The sequence below is a fragment of the Lingula anatina genome, chromosome 2, assembly GCF_051362555.1.
Source record: "Lingula anatina isolate TDL-2025a chromosome 2, LinAna3.0, whole genome shotgun sequence".
Classification (NCBI taxonomy): Eukaryota; Metazoa; Brachiopoda; class Lingulata; order Lingulida; family Lingulidae; genus Lingula; species Lingula anatina.
The window spans coordinates 39,126,262-39,147,453 of record NC_141768.1 but is presented as its reverse complement, the minus strand read 5'-3'; the positions used below and the strand labels follow the sequence as shown (position 1 = coordinate 39,147,453).

At 33.9% G+C, this 21,192-nt stretch overlaps 1 protein-coding gene across 3 annotated transcripts; it reads right to left on the bottom strand.

Moving 5' to 3' along the window:
* Positions 1-94: 94 nt before the first annotated feature.
* On the bottom strand, positions 95-21,123 carry LOC106170752 (bifunctional 3'-phosphoadenosine 5'-phosphosulfate synthase). Of its 3 annotated transcripts, none has more exons than XM_087006690.1 (13): positions 20,933-21,123; positions 12,598-12,712; positions 9,549-9,784; positions 8,849-8,987; positions 8,262-8,380; positions 6,020-6,142; positions 4,559-4,670; positions 3,976-4,181; positions 3,645-3,776; positions 3,365-3,494; positions 2,819-2,961; positions 2,493-2,615; positions 95-2,181 (listed from the first exon to the last, which is right to left on the bottom strand). In XM_087006690.1, the coding sequence occupies exons 1-13, from the start codon at positions 21,071-21,073 to the stop codon at positions 1,936-1,938; spliced, it is 1,965 nt and encodes a 654-aa protein (XP_086862816.1). In that variant the 5' UTR covers positions 21,074-21,123; the 3' UTR covers positions 95-1,935. The 3 variants fall into 3 exon arrangements, with proteins under 3 accessions (XP_086862816.1, XP_086862815.1, XP_086862817.1); XM_087006689.1 differs by lacking the exon at positions 20,933-21,123 and adding an exon at positions 19,660-20,077; XM_087006691.1 differs by lacking the exon at positions 20,933-21,123 and adding an exon at positions 15,245-15,433.
* Between the last annotated feature and the right edge of the window lie 69 nt (positions 21,124-21,192).

Here is a 21,192-nt window from a genome sequence, read left to right as displayed (position 1 = left end):
ATAAGAGAATACCCGCAAGTATTCCAAATTATTTAGAATAACAACATTAAAAAGGGTGGAATGTATGATTTGTTTACATTAAAAAAACGAAAACTTTTGCATCTAATCTTTTATTCCTGTACTAAAAATAAACCACGTGCATTTCTACAAATAATCACAAACAATCATTTTTATAGCTCTAATAAGTACCTGATACCATTTTTTTTTCTAATTAGGCAAATCTAAATATGTTTACATGGTAAACAACCCTGTGACACTTATATTATGTTTATATTTACTAAATATTTGGCCCTATCTAAACCCTCTTAAGTCTTCACTCTTCATGAACCCCTGTGCACTAATGTTATCAAGTAAATTCAAAAGTCTGACTATAGCTAAAACGTACAGGAGACTAGCCATGTTATTTCGCTAAAATAACAAGATGGTAATGTATCAATATCTATCAACTATTACAGCCTTAACAGCAAGGCAACTTTGTTCATGCAAATAGAAGCATGTGCTGTGTGTATTGGTGTTCTTGCAAAAGCATGCTACTGTGGCCTCTAAAAGAATATAGAAAATGGAAGAACATGGCATGATGTGCCAATTTTTGTAAATACGTTCATATTTCTGAAAATGAGTAGAAATAAAAAAAATATGGTAAAGTTATTATTAAAATATCACTGTGCAATAAAGTTGAACCCATAATTGTGAGCTTATTTAAAACTGACTCTCTGGATTGAGGGGATATATAGCATCTACCCCCACAAAAAATAAATAAATACAAATCATGATATTGCAGCATTGAAAAACTTTAAGCTCAACTGGGGAAGTTAAAATACTGACACTTTTGCAAATAAATGCATATGATAAGTCTTCTTCATGTAACACATTTTCCAGATGTATGCCTTCTTGGTCCAGCCAAGTATTTCAAATACTATTCAAAATGTTAAAACACAGGGCAATATTCTAGTAAAATTCTGTAAAAGTCATGCAATTTGTTTCAAAATGACATTTACCAAAGGCTTGGATGAAGACTTAATAATCCTAACAATTTTATGCACCACATTAGGTTATTGAGTATGAGGCCAACACCCCAAACAAAAAACACAACTTCCCAATTTCCTGTATATAACAAATATTTACAAGACTAGTGCTATTGGTTCCACTGAAAAACATTTATCTATATTTGAAAACATTGTGGCATTTAAGATGCTCTACTTGGTTAATGTAATGATAAGAACAGCATGGTATACGTCATTTAACAAAGCAAAAGCCATTAAAGATCCAGGAGTATATTATTTCTGAAATAATGGTAAATCTCGCCAGTGTGTTCTAACACTCCAGACTAGTCTTCAAGGGCAAATTTTGAATATAGAGGTATTTTCTGTTATCATTTTACTTCATCTTGTGCTCCATGATTAAATAAATATTTCAGAGAATAAAATTTGTATACATCACAAAAATGACTTCAATCACTACTTCACAAATAGTGTCTTGATCAGATATCAGAGCGGATAATAAAAAGAAAGTCTAAATATATCACCTTACCTATAATAGAGAAGATAATAATAGTAATAATAAGTGGCAGGTAAGATTTATTTAAACATTGTTTTGTAAATCCCCTACTGGCACAGAATGATTTGGCAGCATGTTAGTTAGGAGCAATGTCTTTTTTTCTGAGGTCATTGGTTCAAATATTTTTATAAAATGAACCTAACTAACAACTACATTGTAAATTGTTTGGTGTAGGTATTTTTAAAAATCTTTTTTACAGACATAAAAATGATTTTTGCCAGTTCTACTATTTTACTTTTGAGAATGGGACTCGATAGCACAGGCTATTTTAGCAAACTTAAGTAAATCAATTGAATTATTAGTCACTAAGGGGCTGCCTGAAGTATTTAAACAAACTAAAGTAAGAAATCCTCTTTTCCTATGTGTTCAGGTGTGGAATCAAGACTTCTTGGCCTGTGACTGGTAGAAGTCACTCATCACCTTCCATGCTGATGGTGCCATGAAACCTTTTGGTGGATTTTCTCCTTCACGTGCCAGCTTGCGCATCTTGGTCCCTGAAATGAACTCAAAGTCCTCTTTCTTTTCCGGGTCATAAAAGTCCATCTTTTGAAGCTTTTTGTTGTAGGCTGCTACACGGAATGGGATTATTTCAAACTGGGTCAGACCAGGAGCCATAGTCAGAACCTAAATGAAGAAAGAAGATATGATTAAAAGCAGAGGTACACAAGAAAAGAGTTGTTTTACAGAAAGCTGAAAGTGACTTAAAAGATATAGTGATGTATGCTAAAGTAATCAACGATGAAACAATGACAGCCATTACACAGTCTTAAATATTTTAAATAGTTTCTAATTTGTGAGAATTGTAAAAAACATGGTAAAATATTTCTTCCATCATTAAAACAAGTATATCCAATGAAACTCCCAGATAGAAAACTCTTCAGGATCTGATATAAATACTAGTACATTCAAAGCAACAGAAAACTGCCACTTCCTACCTTTGACCCATGTGTTGGCTCATAAAGATCTCCGCCCTCTGGGTGTGGCATTCCAGCTGGATCACGTCCAACTATGTAGAAGTGGGCCCCTGTACACATGCGTGCCTTGGCATGCCACTGGACCTGGAAACATAACACAGTCAGGGGCTAGTCACATATAATACAAATATAGGCATTATAAAAATGGTCAGAAGTGTCAGTAGAAGTGTGGGTTGAATTTTCAAAGTTTTCAACAAGTTTGCTTTCTGCAGCTCTGTTAATATTGGTGGTATCGAGCAACGTGGCTCTATTTAGGTGATTCTCTTTGTAGGAAAATGACCTCTTACCTCTGTGGGTCCTGCATACATCATAGGTGAAGGGAAGATGGCCACCACAGTGCTATCTGGGTCCAATACTCTCTCATTCAGAATAGCTTTGTGTTGGTTCATCCTAATTGGTAGTGGGACATCATCATCTTTGGTCCAGCCACCTGGAAATTAAAGCATTCAGTTTGACAGTAGGTCTACATGGGGAGGAAGAAGGCAAAATACTTGACAAAATTGGTTTTGATTGTACTTTCAGTAGCATGCTGTGCTTTAATGTCAACTTAACTTTAATCATTCATGCATTCATTTAAAACAGCCTCTTTTTCTGGATCATTTTTAAAATTTCAGTCATGGTGACTAAAATCCATTCAATCTCTTCCCATGATGAGCTTCCATGCAAAATCTGGAATCACTTTTTCTCTTTAACAAAGTTTAATTGTGTTAAAAATATCCTAGTTATAGAATAATTACAAGCCACACAAGTAACTTTTCACTGACAATAAAGCTGGCTGTATTCCTTTAATCATGGGAGCATAACAAAAGAAGTGGTATCTTATGTAAACTTACCCAGTGGGTGGAGCAAGAGCACTGGGTTCTTGAATCCTCTCTCCAGGAGTCTACGTTTAGTGTCAGACATCAGCAAGGCATGGCCATTGTGCACTGGATTACGAAGTTGGAACACAAACACTGCATCTGCCTAAAAACAAATGCAAGGACATCAAAAACCTTCCAAATATACCATCCCCAAACCATCAAAAGTTAATACTTCAGTATCTAAAATCATTAACTGAATGTTTTCAAAAATTATACAGGCAAGACAAGATACAAATATTCTCAGGTGCCTCACCCCCAAAGCCTTGAATTTGTCTCGGAGTTCATTTGGTGTAAGACGATAATGGTCCAGGCCATCCTTCCAAAAGATTCTCTCCACGACTTCAAGGTCACCACCAACCAGCCAATCACCAGACTCATGGATCATCTGAAATTAGAAATTGCATATAATCATGGCTACATATTTTTTAGTCCTCTTATATGATAAAACACATCTTCTGGTAAATGTTCACATATATCAACAGCCTTTAGATTATTCCAGATTCTGGTGAATATATGAAATAACACAAGTTAGAGCTATGTCCAAAATAATTTTCAAACAACCTTAAACCTTTGTCTGCCTATACCTTAACATATGGATGCCCTGTGTTGTTGGTTCCAAACTGACGGCAACACCTTTCCTCTTTCCTGTGTTCATAGAACTCGGGTGTTCTCAATATGGCCACAGTTTTTCCTTCATAGCGTAACGTAAAGGCAGCACAATCATTCAGGCGCTCCTTGTCCTCTGTCGTGATGGGTAAAACAATTGGAATTGACTGGTTTATGGTCCCTCCTGAATACAACGACAGAATATTGTTTCTAATATTGTGTAAACACAGAAATACAAAATGCCACTGGCTACAGAATTAATAAGCTCAATTAAGATATAAAATATAAAATGCTTGATAAACTGAAGTCTCAATGCAAATATGTTTGTAAACAAATGTCATTTTCCTTTTCATGCAAAATAATCCTAAATATTCTTAGGATGAACAATCAAGATACATTATACAGAACCAATCAATTACAAAATGAAGAATTACTAAACAATAAATAAGTAAATAAATAAAAACAAATAAATAAACAAATCAAAAAGTAGAATCAGTTGCACCATAAATGAGGTAAACTTTAAAATAAGGGAGTGAAACCACACTCGGCAATTCTACATACCATCCAGTAAGCACTTAAAGTGCATACACTGCAGGTACTCCCTCTCCCTCATGAACCCTGTCAGTGGCATGGCCCAACCTTCTGCCAGCACTTGGACCCACTGCAAGTCCAGCTATGAATACAAAATGAAATATGAAATACTGAAAACCACATAAAGAAAATGAGGAAAATTTAGTGGTATACCAGTAGATCATCTCTGACAAATCCTGCAGTGCTATAATTAGAATATATGTCCTAAAGAATAATTATTCATTATGATAGTTTACATTGCTGTACCAGTGGCAGATTTAGAAGGGGGGGGGGGGGGGGGGTCAGGGGGGTCCTTTCAACCCCCCTTCAAAGAATCCTGGATCCGCCCCTGTGTACTACATTTGTCTTACTTGACAAGTACCGAAGTTGAACAAATTGTCTTATTTAATACAAAGTTACTTGGTTCCACGACAAACTTTACACACACAATGAACTTTACACACACAATGAAGTTGAAAGTACATTCAGAATCATAACGAACAAGGAGTTTGAATTCCGTGTGTAATTACTGATAGTATTCCCAGGGTCATGAGCTCAATATCTTAATCTTTTAATTAAAAAACTTATGAAAACTAGTAATCCATTATTTCCTGAAGGTATATTTGTTCTCAGAATACACTACTAGTAAAAGAAGTTTTGCTGTTGGAAGTATTGCTGGAGTTCCATTAAGACTCTACAATTAATTTATGGCACAACATTGAATAACCATCTAATGGCACAAAACATGGTCTTTTGTATGAAAGAACGTCAATAGTTTAATTTCCTCTTACATCAAAGAGATGCAGGTAAATCTACTAGTTGGACAATATTACTAGGTCAGAGTCATCAATAATACTAATGAAAAGGAATTGTAAAACAATGCTAAATCAAAAAAACTTTTAAAACACAAATCCCTGGGACTGCCAAACAAGAACTTTGTATCAACACAGGAAAATATCAATCTTCATCATTCATTATTTTATTAGAGATGCTGACAAACAACAAGGGCTGATTAATATCAATATTTGCATCTCTCTCTTGTTATCGTGATTTATTATTTTCTCTGTTTCATACTCCAAATAAGTATTTTTAAAGCATCCATTCAGCTTTAGTACATTATACCTTATACTAAGTTGGGATACACACCAAGTTAAAAACCTTGATGGTCAAAATATAATGGTGGATACCATAAATGGCAAGCATTCTGATATTAAAGACATTGTTTGTTTAGTAAGCATTCCAGCTGACGTGGAATTCACATATATCTCTTTCATTATTCATGTAATTCTGGCACGTGCATGGATCATGAACATAGCAAATGCCACACTCAGAATAATGAACGTGGCACTTTTAATAATGACATTAACTTTAAGGACATACCAAATGCTAATATCTCAAACACATACATGCAAGAACACCCACACCAGGTCTGAACACACTACAAGGTTGTACCTTAGTAATCTCAACACTGGGTAAAGACTCTGCTTCCTCTCTGGCATGATCAATGCGGTTTTCTGGGACAAAAAGCTCCTTGACTTTATCTTTAAGAACGCCAGCTTGGGGAGGGATGATACTCTGCAATATGAAAGGAACCTTGTTAAATGGATACACAACTAAAAAAAAATCGTAAATAAAAAGAGCAATGGTATTTCTGGTATAGACTTAAACAAAAAGAAGAAAAAAATTGAATTTCCCATTTTAGCAAAGAAATGATAAATAAATTTGGTTAAAGGAAAATATGTTCTGCAGCAAGAATGATATCTTTATATAACAAATACAGGTAAAGGTGTGCATCATTTGGTTTGTAAACAAAATATATCTGAACTTTATTTCAAAAAAAAAAAAAATTTTTAGGAATTATTTTCTCAGTATCATACACTGCCCCTGAACATTGACCACAACCTCAACCTAAAAGAGATCACATTAATTCCTCAATGGCTTCCAATTAAATGCCATGCATGTTAAATGGCAGTTAATTCACACATTGACTTTTGATGTTTTTAACACTCAATCCATAGATTTCACAACAGTCTTATTAATCACAGAAGTGACCTTTTTCTCTTCTATCTTACTCTGTTGTATGTTAGGGCTCTACAAATGCTTAAAAATTAAAGTAAAGAAGGAAAACCATTGCTTTATGCAGCATGCCACAAATCATCAATATCTTTTTAGTTGAAAATATTTATAGCACACATTTTACAATAACAATTTCCATCATCTGTTTTGTTTATTTGTTAAAATTCCATAAAAGCAGCATTTTTGGTTAAATAAACCATGTAAAGACAGAAGACTGCTGCACCAGCGATAAGATACGCTAAGACCAGTGAGTTGCTATATTGGTAACACAGATTATGAAATCCCTTTTTAGACACGCACATATATATATATATACAGGAAACTACACTGTCCCATTACCCCTGCATAATATGAGCCCTGATGACACCTGCACCAAATGTGACCACACAGCAATAACCTACCTTGATGATGTTCTGTAACGCAGGTGAGGGAGAAGATTGTTTAATTTCTTTATTCAAAGTCGATCTTGTAAAGTTCAAAAAGACTACTTTTGCCATCTGATATTTACTGAACAAAACTGCTTCTAGGCTACAAAATGTTTTTTTCCAAATTATCTAGTAATGACATAGTTATTTACCAGAGAGAAAAATGAGTAAAAATTTATATGTGTATAATCAGCAGCACAGCCAAGCTATTACAGTCCAACGTAAAACTGAAATCATGCCATCATGCTACTTCTAAGATTGATGACTGCCAGAAAAAGACCAAGCAGTCTCAGATTCATAAATCACAAAAGTCACATAACATGGAATGTCTTTAAAGTAATTAGAGAGAAATCGATTAAGCAAATTCCTTTCCAAATGAAAGTCAAGAAAATAATTTCTGCTCTCAGTCTGTTTTTTTAGTAGGCAGCACTGCCTTCTTCACAAGACTGATGATGGTTTAATCAAAGAACATATGAACAGACCACAGCTTGATCAATCTAGGCCCACAAAATGTTCAGTCAACCCCCATGAAGGAAAAGGTTGCATGATTAAATCTATTGGAAATGACCTGGTAATCACCCTTTTATTACAGATGGAAAACATCAGTGCAACGCTGTGTAGCTTGGGATCATATTTTACTTCATCATTCTTTTCTCAATGTCTTTCTATCTTTTATCATGAATGTTATAGCACTGGGTATTTTTTTTATTCTGCCAAACAAAATTTATCAAAAGGATTCTGTAGAAAACATCTCTATTACCTATAAAGGTAACCATACAAATGTTTGCTGAATAGTATAAAATTATATTTTTCTGTACCTTTGAGTCCTATTCTATTTTTATATGTAGTAGTCCTTTATTCCAAATAAAAATCTAAAAGACCATCGTAATAAAATTAAACTTTGAACAGGTATATTAAAAGTAAAACAATGTAGTCCTTCTCATCAATACAACTGTATGTACACAACTATTTTTATACAGGCATGTAGAACAATTAATGCGATTCTGTATTTTCAGTCTGTATTATGTAAGTTAGTGACTGGTTCAAACCTACAACCATGTAACAACAATACACCTGCAAGGTACAACACAGCACACAGGATTTGTGTGCACAGAATAAGTGATCTTGACACAGGGACCAGGTGAGTTTGTCAAGGGGACCAGGTGAAACACTGCAAAAACAGGTGGACTTACATGTTCTTCTAGCAACTGAACAATCATTTTCACAGACTCATCCACAGTCATTTCTCCGCTTTTAATGTTCAGCTCTGGATTGTCTGGAGACTCATAGGCTGCATCAATACCAGTGAAGCCTGAATAAAGACAAGAGGGCACCATTTGTATTTATTCAGAGCAACTTGGATAAAGAAAGGCTGGGTTACATCCTACGCTGTCAAAGAATACATATTTTTATTTATATTTTATATATATATTTTATCATTCTACATTTTAAAATGCTCTGGGATATTAACCTTATTCCAAATCCATGTTCTGCTTAATATCAAATTGCAGCCCCTATCAGTAACACTTGGCTCAATATAAGGTGGGAATACAGATAAAATTAGTTATAACGCTAAAGATAAGTCCACACAAATATCTAAATTACCCCATTATGCCTCAACAAGAGGTTCAAACTTTTTCTTTATGTTGTTCTTTTTTTCTCTCTAAATGACATAAATTTCTTCAGCTGACAAATGTTAAATGTGGAAAAACCTTGGGAGTCTGGAGTGACATTTCCATAAATATGGTTTGTGGACATTTTAATAAAAAAGGAAATCTACCTTTAATCTCGCCCTTCCTGGCCTTCTTGTACAGCCCCTTGACATCTCTCTTCTCACACACTTCTAGAGGACAGTTCACATAGCATTCAAAAAATTTCAAACCACTTTCTTCATGGAGTTTACGAGCATGGTCACGATCCTGGATGAGAAAAACAAATACAATTCACATTTTTAAGATCAGTCATAGATAACCAACAGGAATAAAATACTCATACCACTGTTTTTTTTTTAAAACCTTAAACTAAATTTGGTTCAACAGCAAAGAATTCCATTCATACAAAAGTCACATTATCAAAAACTTTTAATTACACCAAACTGTTAACCACCATTCTGAACATTGCCTATTAACATTACTTCCTAAAATTGTGCTCACATAGACAATGGCAACATTTTCTTTTTTGGGTCTTCTATTTTCAAGTCAAAACTTATTTGGAATGATATTAATCTACAATTCACAGTTGTTGCATGTAAAAAATTCAATGTTTATGAAAATCAAATTAACCAATACCTCTTCTAGCTTAACAATCATGTTAAAATATCAAACATTGCCAAAAGCCAAAAAAAAAGAAACGAAACCATTCTTGGCATGATACATGTTGATACAAAATGCCCAATTTATGTAGGCTGATGATTTTTCAAGAGTCATAAACTTTTGAATCAGTCTTTTTTACATTATCTTGTCTCCACCTCTTCTCCGTACCTTTCCAAAGGGACTGATAAAGGCAGTGATACAGACAATTCCAGCATCAGCAAACAACTTGGACACCTCAGAAATACGACGGATGTTCTCCTCTCTGTCACTGGGAGTGAAACTCAGGTTCTTGTTCAGCCCATGGCGGATGTTGTCTCCATCCAGACTGTAAGCAGGAATGCCATGGGCAACAAGGTACTCTTCCAGGGCAAAGGATATGGTACTTTTACCAGCACCTGACAAACCTGTAAAACACAATAAGCAAGAAAAATTATGAAAAATACAATCACATTTTTCTCTTCATCAATGGAGTGATGTTCAAATGACTAAAAAAAATCATAAGTAAAAACATAAGGGTACAAAATTGTGTCTTTAAAAACATTGCACAGCACTGGTGGAAAACGGAGAAAATGGGAGAAGAATGGTGCTTTTTATTCATAAAAGAAATATACTAAGTACATAGACTAACATTAAGAGTGTAATGGTATGCTCTTCTGTCCCCTTTCTTGACTACCTGGCAAAACTTGTTTAGTGTGCCTCAGGAAAATCTTATTTCAAAATAACTCACCAATGTGACAATTACAGTTACACTTTTATCAACATAATTTCACGACTCAGACTGTGTGACCGATAAGAAACTGAGGATCTCTATTTAATGGAAAAGCCCCAAAAAAGGAAATTACAGGATGGGTCATATCATTCGATTTGTTGCCCACACAACACCTCCAGTTATTGGTCCTGGTGGATGCACAACAACATTCAGCTTGGAAGCAGGCAAGCAAACTGACGCTGGATCAGATAATTCTTTTCAATGTAAGCTACTTTCAGCAAACTTATCTTCCCTGAACAGCTTTCTCTTCAAGCTCGTGCACAATGGACACTGATTTGAAATCAATAACCGCATGGCAAATGCACAATGAACAGTTCCAACGTGGCAATAATGCCCCCAATAATTTCATCATCTTCACCAATGACACAATAAATGGCAGCGACATTGTGGCATTTTTTTTCTAATTCATTCTTATTCTCTTTTTGATTTGAGAGCACGAAAGGTCTTTCGTAATATAACTATGCATAAGTCATTGATTGTAATTACTTCTGCCTCTTGGGCTGTAAATGAAAGCAGGTTCAGGAGCACCCTGCAAAGCTTCCTTTTACGTCTGCTGCAGTTATTCAAAATGCCAAATCCATGCTGCATCCTTCCTCACCATTGATCCCTGCTGATATTTGTTCCTGGAGACCATCTATTTCAAATTACAAAAGATCAATTCTCCTGCCAGTGAAATGCTCCTGGTTTTAATAACTTTGCTGGATGAATTTCTATTCAATCTTCCCTCCTCTTTTTTTCTTGTCTTTCTCAAACCAACTGACTTCAGAATGCATCAATGATAACAAGTTGAGTTTCAGATGTAATTATATGCATTTTATAATCTACTTCCAACAGTTTGATATGAGTGGCATAACTATTTGCTGTGGAATAAGTCAATATCACATGGCTTGCATATACATTTTTATGTGATATTTAACAACAGTAGTTTTGCAAAGCTGTTAAAATGTTTGATTGTAAGCTTTCATAATAGTGAATAAAAAACACAAGAAGATATTTCTAAACATCACTATTTCTCAAAACTTTGCAGAAAAATGTGTTTCTTTACAATCAAAAGATTCCCAAAATTGTGATATCTTTGATGATTGGAAAGCACATTCAAGAAAAAGACTTTCATTTAAATCAATAATTAATTGCCATATTTATATAATTGATTTTGAAGTAAATTTAATTAATTAATTATTTATTTATTTATTTATTTATTTATTTATTTATTTATTTATTTATTTATTTATTTTTTGGTTATATACATCCAAATTTTAAAGATAATGGAGGGAGGGGCATTGACTATTTCAAGTGTCATAAATGATGCTCTTAAAAATACATTTTTTGCCTTAATATGTGTGATAAATATGGGAAACAGCACATCTTTATAGCAGTTTCCATATCACACTCTAAGCTTTTAATTTCCCACATTCAAACACCCAATTCTTAAGTTAGACACTGAAGTTTCTGTCAGCGATGTATTATTAAAATATGAGGTTAAATTTACAAGAAAATGAAGTAAGAAAATTTTTACTGTCACATTAAAAGTCTCCTAGAAATATAACCAGAATGAATGAATCTCCACAAACTATCAAAGACACTGAGATCTTGAATAGAAAATCCTTCATGGTTTAAAAGGTGCAGTATTTATATATAGTTTAAGCAATACATCCCGCCTACTAACACAGCTGTTTCACAGACCAGATTAAATAATTCACTATTAACTGTTAAATCATTCAAACACTCTTTCCTGATTTGATTTGCTAGCACAGCAAACATGATTTAGTTCAAAACTATCACGTTTAACATTTTCTTATCGTACTTTAATTTCATGAACTACAAGGAAACTATCAGCCTTTACCTTAAAAAGCTGTAAAAACAAATAGGAACATTATTTACATCTTTTCAGTGATATGTCACCTCCCCCTGGGCCAGCTCAGATTAATTACAATGAACAATATATAATTGTAAATTTAAAGTTTCCTCTCACATAAGTTAAATCAAGCTTGAATAAGATTTGTAACTTGCCCTTGAATTAAGTGAAAATAGCCCTACTTTAGCACTGGTGCCCGTATACATATGAGTAAGGACAATTCTAAGAATTGTATCTTTTAAGGCATCAACAGGTAAAAAGATACTGGTACGGCATCATGGTAATAGATTTAAACATCTTTTACCATGATGATATAAAATTATGACATATATTGGTAAGTATTTTTTTTCTTCATTTCAAAAATGACCAGTTGCTTCCCCCATATCTTCTATACAGCAGGCTACAAGGAGAAGATTCATTACTTTTTTTTAAATGCATCCACTTCCCAATTTTATACAAATTATAATATATCAAACACCTTCAGCATATGAGAATTAAAAAATACTGGTGCAGCAATAGGGCTATGAAATATATGGCATATTATAGCATGACAATTTCTGTGTTTCTTAACAGTTTTTAAAGAGGTGTCTTACCAGTTAGCCATATGGTGCACCCACGGAATCCACCTCTCTGACCCAGGACCTGGCCTCTCTTGTCACGTGACACATGATGACTTTGGTACTGAATGTTTGTTGCACGCTGGAGACTCTGATGTGATATGAAATAAAATAATAAACTGTACAACCAATTATCTTGTTAGTGGAGAAAAAAGCAGGAAATGAGTGAAACTTCTCAGATGTGTTATCAATGTTTATGACCATAGGACAAATTGGTTTAAATGGTGTAAAACAGTATTTTTCCTTGGTAATTTGTCATGTAAGTAACAAAATGAAAAATATTCATTGTAAACATCCAATTTTATCTTTATATTAAATTTTATGAGTGTTCACTTCCAGTCTTTTCTACAAATTCTGAAAAAAAAAAAAAAAAAAAAAAAAAAAAAAAAAAAAAAAAAAAAAAAAAACATGACACAAAGTATACAGAGACATAAGCCAAACAACCTGGTTTAACCAGGTGCTATATCTTCTTTTTTGACCCATCGCCAGTCAGTATATCTTCCTCTAACAAAGTCAAGATTACAAGTTATCCATAGATACACCTTATCATGTAGGCCAAAGTGATTCAAAGACTTATAACCTCATGCCCTAAAACTTCAAAAGATCATCACCCTGAGATTCAGAGGCTAGCATTAATAATCAAACACTGCTAAGTCAGAGGCACTGTCAATGATAGTGGTCTTTGGTGCCAGAGCTCAAGTATTCCAGGTCATGGATTGGAACAAATCTTATGTTTATAGTGAACAATGAAACTCAAGGCATTTGAAAGGTTTGCAATCACTCCTGCTGATAGAAAAAAAGACCACCACAAATGCTTTATGCTCTCAGTAGACAAAAATGAATAAAAAAGTCAAGGCATGCTGGTCAAAAGAGACATGAGGAGCATTGATAATATTTAAACACAGGGTACAAGTTACATGTTCACATCCACATCAGTAAATCCATCTACCTGTTTTATCACATAACAGCATACAAAGAAACCATGGCATGCTTTTAATAATGGAAGGCATGTGTATCACCTTTTAAGCACTTTTTAAACAGCAATTTTGTCACATTAAAGTGAATTAAATTTCGACAATATGCATGTCCTCAAATAAGGCCCTGAAGTGGCACAGCACCACAAGGATAATTAGTAATAGATGAGTAGAGTATTCAGACACATTAGAGATTTATTGAGAAAGATAGACGGGGGAGGTAGAGAGACTGTATCTCCTACCTCAGTTTATGCAAGTCAATTATGCAGCTTGAAAACTTTAATTACAAGGAATAAAGAGCAATGACAAAACTGTACTGGCAGACAACAGAAACGTCTCAAGAAACTTTGCTGAACACAATATCAAGCAATGCTAGAACCAACAAAATCAGTGAAATGGAATAATCCCTAGTTAACTAAAACTGACTATATTCCAATATTTACAGGCTTACTGCACAACTTAAGTAGACCCAGCTGGTCTGCTGTCTAATAACCTTGACTTTTCTTTTGTTTCAACTGAGTAAAATAGAGATGATTGTATTTCATTCAGAAAAACGAGTTACTCCAAGAAAATATCATTTGAGACATGGGAAAACTTAAATTAAAGTTCCTGGTCTGTTTGTGCAACCCAAGTTCTGATGAGAACAAATAATTCCAAGTCAGAGAAAGTAATTCATTTAAACATAAAATCTGATTTGCCTGCATTTCATTTATATCTATGCCAAAATATTTTCTCTTCTTTCCAATTCACAAATATCTAATTCAAAATGGAGTTAACATTATGTACATCTATTTTGTTCAAATGCTCTGATTTACCTGCAGATTTGCCTAAGTATGATATAAAAGCATCATTATTACTGTTTTATGATTTATTATGTTTTTACAATTACATTTAATCTGCAGGCTAATATATATATATGACAAAAAAAGAGCAATTTCATTAACCCAAGGTCTGCAATAAAAACTACCAGTATAATACAAGACCGAGCAGAAGTTAAACAATCTGGAAGCATTTATTTTACAGTATTTCAAGTATCTCCCAGTACTAACTGAATTTCAGTGGGGCAGCCATTTCACTTCCCTGAACATCTTGCAGTGCAATATCATGAGTATGTCAAATCTTATGTAGACAATTCTTCCTGACTTAATGGAAAATACCCCACAGGTTAAATATCCCTATTGTTTCCATAAAGAGATACCCTGTGTCCCACTCATCAGATAACAACAGAGCTTGTGTAATATGCAGCATAACATTATTGTAACAGTACAGAGGGGCTATTCGGACACTGTGAGCATGTTAATTTAGGCAAATTGGCTGAGAGTTATGACAGAGATCCTCTTCTTTGGCCCTTTTTAACTGTGAGCTCAGACTACAAAGTGAACAATTGATCTGTATTAACATGCAAATCAAGTGTAAGCACTCATCCTGCAATATGATGATACCTTGTTGAACTTAACCCAATCCATCAGGTCAAGGTATCGGAGATCAAGAAGCACCTTTTTAAATTAGGATGAAAGATGAAATATTATTTACATGTGGTTGCCACAGCTTGGATCACATTTTACTCTCAGGCACACTTGCATGCTTGCTGCATGCCCAAATACACGCACACAACCATGTCACTGTCATATAATATATGAATATCATACCTGGCGTATACCATAGGGGTCTGGATAATCTGCCACGTTGGCCATTGCTGTGATGTGTCAACTTGTATCTAGTCTGTCCTTAATGGTAGTAAGTAATAGCTCTAAATGTGCCAGCAACCAGTCTACCTGCTGTATATATACACATACACAGTTAAGGCTGACTACTGGGATGCACACAACCAGCTGATTCTACTACTTTCAATGTGTCAATAGCGGAGCACAGCCGACCAATCAGAGAGGACTTTGTTCAAGTGGGAGGGGAGGACACACACAAGTTTCGTGTGTGCTGTCAGGAATAACACACCCCTTTCTGATGTCACATCACTGAATAAATAAGCAGGTGGCACTCATTACTTCATTAACATTTTATCATTCTATACCTCTCTGCTTACATACATGACGGAATATGAAAGTTAAGGCGTCAGTTTTGGCCTACTTTAAGACTGTTTTGCTGTGTCATTTACACCTGCCAAATTTGATTATTAGACCAACCTATGTCCCAGTAAAACTAACAGTAAAGGTAAATAAAGACAGACCCTGTGTACACAGACTATAATGTATCATGTGTACATATATGCATATATATATGTGTACAGTACATATATGCAGTTCAGTGCCAACTAGAACACTATGAGAACTGTAGGGAAAGAAGCACTACACCTATTTGCCCAAACATAGTGAAGGCACAACTTCACTTATTTGGATTTTTTACAAAAATTTTCTTGTAAAATAACTCAGTGAAAAGGAAACAAAATAACATGTTAGCTGTTACATTGATATTAGTATAATCTTTTCAAAAGAAGTTAAGTTTAATTGAAAAACAATTTTAACCGATTGTTTACAAATGTTAAAATTTGCTGCAGAAATGAATCTCATAGCATTGACCATATGGAATTAAGTAGGTGTATCCTTTATTTACCAGTTACAGGTAATGCCTGCATCACTGCTGATGTAATGACAGTAAAGAATGACAGATCAATTTTTAATCAAGTTGACACGTCACAAAATGTGGGTTAAAAATGGGTCAATTTTGCTAAATAACAATTGCAAGGTAGACATCTTCCTGTCCCATTTATTGCCTTCTCAAGTCATGGAACTGTTTTTTTCACAAGTACACTTATTTTCATGACAAGAAAATGCCACATCATTTAAGGGTGAGGTGTCACGGATCAAAAAGTGGAACTCCAACCCTGTCTGCCTAACCCAAATATGCCAATTTCTTTAGGTTAATCCCACTTTAAAGTAAGAATTTAGAAAGGCATACCATGATAAAGATGATTTGACCAAAGCAGTCATGTTATAGGTAATATCATCAACAACATTTTTACACCATACATATCCTCAAACAAAATATATATTACTAATAATTAAACAGAAAATATGCAAAGCATTTCAAAATGCATAGTAACAAATGCACATGATAAATAAAATTCACTTGTAACAAAACAGGGGACTTTTTGGGGCATTTTCTGCAAAAATTTCCTGGCAATATTTATTCAGTTGAAAACTCTAAACATCCTATACAAAATTTTAAGAACATTTTCTTCACGACTGAAGCTCAGTAGAAACACTCTCAGCAGTCCTTGAAATTTTACTTTTCCAAAAATATAAAACTTTTGAGCAGGGATAGTAATGTCAATACTTACAAGTGATGTCAGACATTAACTGGATAATCAATGTAGAAAACAAATAAAACTTCAGAACTTTTGACAAAAAAATCGAGAATCAAAACAGCATTCTGACATCGTATGACTGTACCATCAAATAAATAACCCAATTCATTTGCTGTGGATGTTCATTCACAGGGATGAGAAAGTTAGCACAGACCCTACAAACTAGTTAAGTTTACATACCTTGAATTAGTACTTAATTAAGGCAGTTTTCACAATGTTGGAATGTAAATTTTATTTCATGAAAGAGTTTACAAAAAGTGTTGATTATAAGAAAATGGTTTAACAAAGGCGTCAAAATTGTTAGCGATTTTCTTGAAAATAACAGAATTTTAACAAAGGAAGAATTTGAACAAAAATTTAGCCTACAAAACTGTTGTGCGCTTACATTTTATGGTATACGAAACTCTATTAAGCACAGGCTTATGAATAAAACGCATAACGATGTTCTTGAGATCACCTCTCACCCTTTTTTGCCTCAAGCAATAGAGCTTCTTATCAAACATAGTAAAGGCTGTAGAGACTTTTATCAAACTCTCTACAAGCCAGCTACACGAATGACAAATGAAAAAAAATGGAACGCAAAGTCAAATTTTGATGTACATTGGAAAGATGTCTATAAGAACTGTTTCGAAACAACAAAGAACACCAAACTGCAGTGGTTCCAATACCGCATAATACATAGGCTCCTGCCTGTTAAATCATATTTAAAAACTATAGGGATTGAAAACGATGACGTCTGTTCTCTTTGTGGTGTTGCAAGGGAAGACATTTCGCATACTTTCTTCCAATGCGCGTATAGTAAAAAAATTTGGGAAGAACTGAAAGCTTACATCTTTAACAGAACGAATAAAAACATTACCTTTAATGAAAAATGCATCCTTTTCGGCTATCCAACAAACCCAAACAGCCCAATTAATTTTGTTATTCTTTGTACGAAATTCTATATTTACAAAAGTTTCAAAAAGAAAGAATGTATGCGTCTTTCTTCACTCATAAATTACATAAAGGATCAATTTATAATAGAAAAATTCAATGCATTAAAAAAGCTAAATTTAACAAACTTTGAAAAAAAATGGGAAAATTGGTCAGACATGTTTGAATTTAATTAGCTTCAGCAAACTAATATTTTGCACTTTTTGCTTGTTTAATAATATGTTGTAGTTATGGATGAATACATTGTGGTATCGATCTTAATTATTATTATTATTATTATTATTATTACACCTATTGTTCATGAGATTATAAACTTGTATTCGTGTGTGTGAGAGAGAGAGTGTGTGTAAGAGAGAGAGTATGCAGTGTGCATTTACCATACTTGGGTATATGTACTTTCTTATACTGAAATTTTTCAATAAAAAAAAAAAAAAAAAAAAAAAAAAGTGTTGATTAAGAAAGCCAAACTTGCCAGCAAGTGAAATTGTCAATATTAAAAAAGCAACACCATAAGTGAGCTATTAATAAATGTTATATGTATATATGTTCATTAATTCAAAGGAAAGAAAATAGCAAAATCAACAAAAACTCATCAGACCCAAAACATAGCAAAAACAATGGGGTCATTAAAGCACTTTTTAATTTTTCACTAAATGAAAATCAAATTGATGAAAAATGAACAAATATCACAAATTTTCTTCAGCCAGTTTCATGCCTACTTTTCAATGTATGTAAATCCTATTCATATATAAATCGTATTTCTGGAAAATTGCTAAGCTTATCTGAACCTAACAACTTCCACAAGAAAACATATTATGTTTGACCTTTTGTTTGACCATGAAATTACGCCACATTGTTTTAGTACCAAGTGCCAAGCTTAGAGCTACATGACATCTATTTAACTGTGGTATCATTTTAGGCAAGTTCAAAAACTATTCAAACTGAAATGTCATGTTAACAAGATGGATAGATCATTTGAAAAAAGTATTTACTTATTTAGCTGAAATACAGACCAGGTTTGGTCCAGTTAAAAACATATTAATACTTGAAAGCCAAATTTGCATCATATGTCTTAGTAGCATGCAATTTTGTGATTTCAAGTCAAGCAGAAAAAGGGACATGGTAGCTATGTTAAATTTGTAATGGCTTTTTGGTCCAGCTCATGTTCTCATGGTGGTGTATAAGCTACTGACATATGATTTAATTCACTTTTTGCTGAATACTGATACCAATATAGGAATTTTTTGCATCATCTTTGAATTTTCGAATATTTCTTTCTGGCAATTTTTTATTTTTACACTCAAAAGATTAAAAGTTAAACGATAAAAAGTTTATATTAACATTTGCATAAAGATAAACTTTAAGATAAAGGCATTCATTTTTGCAGATTCATTTAAGCATATATGTGTAGTCCCATGCTTCTTTGAACCCAAGGGTGTAAAAAAGGCTATGACAGGAAGATAAATAGAGAATTTGCCAGTATCTTTCGGACTGGTCACGAAAAAAAGCAAAAGAAGTCCTGCATGCTCCCATCATGCAACACACATAAATCATGAGAGAGAGGGTAACAAGTAAACCAGGCTATATGCATCCTCATAATGCGATAGTATCCCATCTTCTATTCTAATCATGAAAAGATTCAGTTCATAGAAAGCTTCAGGGTAACACCTCAAAATATTTGATTGCAATCCATTAAAAACATTTGCACTACTCAGGCAGCTACAAATCAAAAGTAAGTACGACAAATATGTGTTAGTTCTAAGCAAAATCTGACGTGGTACAGCTCATCCCTTGGAACAAGGTACTGACCTGGATAAGACCAGCCTTGACCTTGTTGTCTGTTGTCTTGGTGACAATGTCATCAGCCAAAGCATCCCAGTGTTCCCTTGTCCATTGACGGAGCATATATTTCAAGTTGTGAAACTGCCCTGGTCTTTGGTATTTGTCCAGTGAGAAGTAATGCTGAGGATCTCTGCCATTTTGTAACTCACTGTCTACTGTATTGACTGAAAGACTGCACATTACTCGACATCCCAATGTACGGGATTTGGTACCAATTGTTTTCAATAGCTTCCAGTAAATTAATTGGGAAAACATTTTTGCTGAGAAACATCTGGTATGCAGTCAGCAGTGAATTTTCTCTCTTCTTTTATACAATGTTTTCTGTACATTTTTGTCTTCTAAGGAGACTAAAACTTCCTTGTTAAGTCTGCTTGTCTACATGTTTGTCCTTGACTGATCTATATTTATGGTTCTCTTCAAATATAACAACTGGCATCAAAATAGTGAAATTACATGTAAATTTCCATAATACTTATTCAGGCATATACAGTTCATATTAAACCCACTTGAGTTGCTGTTTGATTGTAAAAATGACAGTCTGATATTGGGTGTCTTTAAAGTTCAAAGTTACAGCAGCTGAATTCAGCTTTAATCCAGTTCTGTACATAAAGAAATCAACAAGTAAATCATAGCAGAAGAATGAAAATATTTTAGATAAAATAGCAGGAAGCATCAAAATATGGTGGAATGACATAACTGCATTTCACACTAGATGGTAGATCTACATGTACCTAGCAATCTATATTTTAAAGTCGCTTGGTTTCAGTCTGCTCTCAAAATACTTATCAAATTAATTAATGTGCTCCCATTTGTTATGCAGACCAATGCATGTAGTCATTTACATGACTGTGACTCTGCTGGCCAATCCAAAATATACACATACTACATAATAGGCATTGGTACAACAGCTGCTTTCAATGAGCTACAACAACAACAACAACGACCATGGTGACCTTTGTGTCACTGAACTTCTTTCCACGCCAAAACCAGTAATAAATATTTTACAAAGTTATAAAGGTAAAATCTGGTTAATCTTACCAAGAAAATGGCGACTCTAGTAAGATACTGATAGGCTCTTATTTAAAGTAATCGTGGCCAAATACGTGGCTATCTCTTTAGTAATAGTAGTGTAAGCTGCAGATGTAAGATCCCTTCATGTATCAATAGTAAAACTACCTGGGTAAAGTGCAAAAGGGCCATTGCTAAAGTAAAAACTGATAGTGTGTTTTATCTTTCCTACCGTTTTCTTTTTCTTAAATTCGTGTTCTTGGTCTTCTTTGGCTCCTAATTCTTCCGACATGATGCTGTTTCCTGTGGGGACGGCAGACTGATAGATTATGCTAACATTGAGTCCGTGACAGGTCTGTGAATTCAATTGCATTTAATTATGAGTGAAGTAACAAAACTCCAAATTAAGTTTATTCTAATAGTCTATTTTTCTTTAAAAAGCAATTTTTACCAAAATTAAAATAAATTTAATTATTATGATACAGCCGTACA

Bases quoted from the DNA above. Each gene is read 5' to 3' on its own strand.
- LOC106170752 (XM_087006689.1), bottom strand. From the start codon at position 19,947: ATGTTTTCCCAATTAATTTACTGGAAGCTATTGAAAACAATTGGTACC. The intron at 12,713-19,659 runs GTCAGTACCTTG...ATATCACATCAG, and splicing joins TCAAGGCTGGTCTTATCCAG to AGTCTCCAGCGTGCAACAAA. The intron at 2,182-2,492 runs GTAGGAAGTGGC...TTCTTCATTTAG, and splicing joins AGCCAACACATGGGTCAAAG to GTTCTGACTATGGCTCCTGG.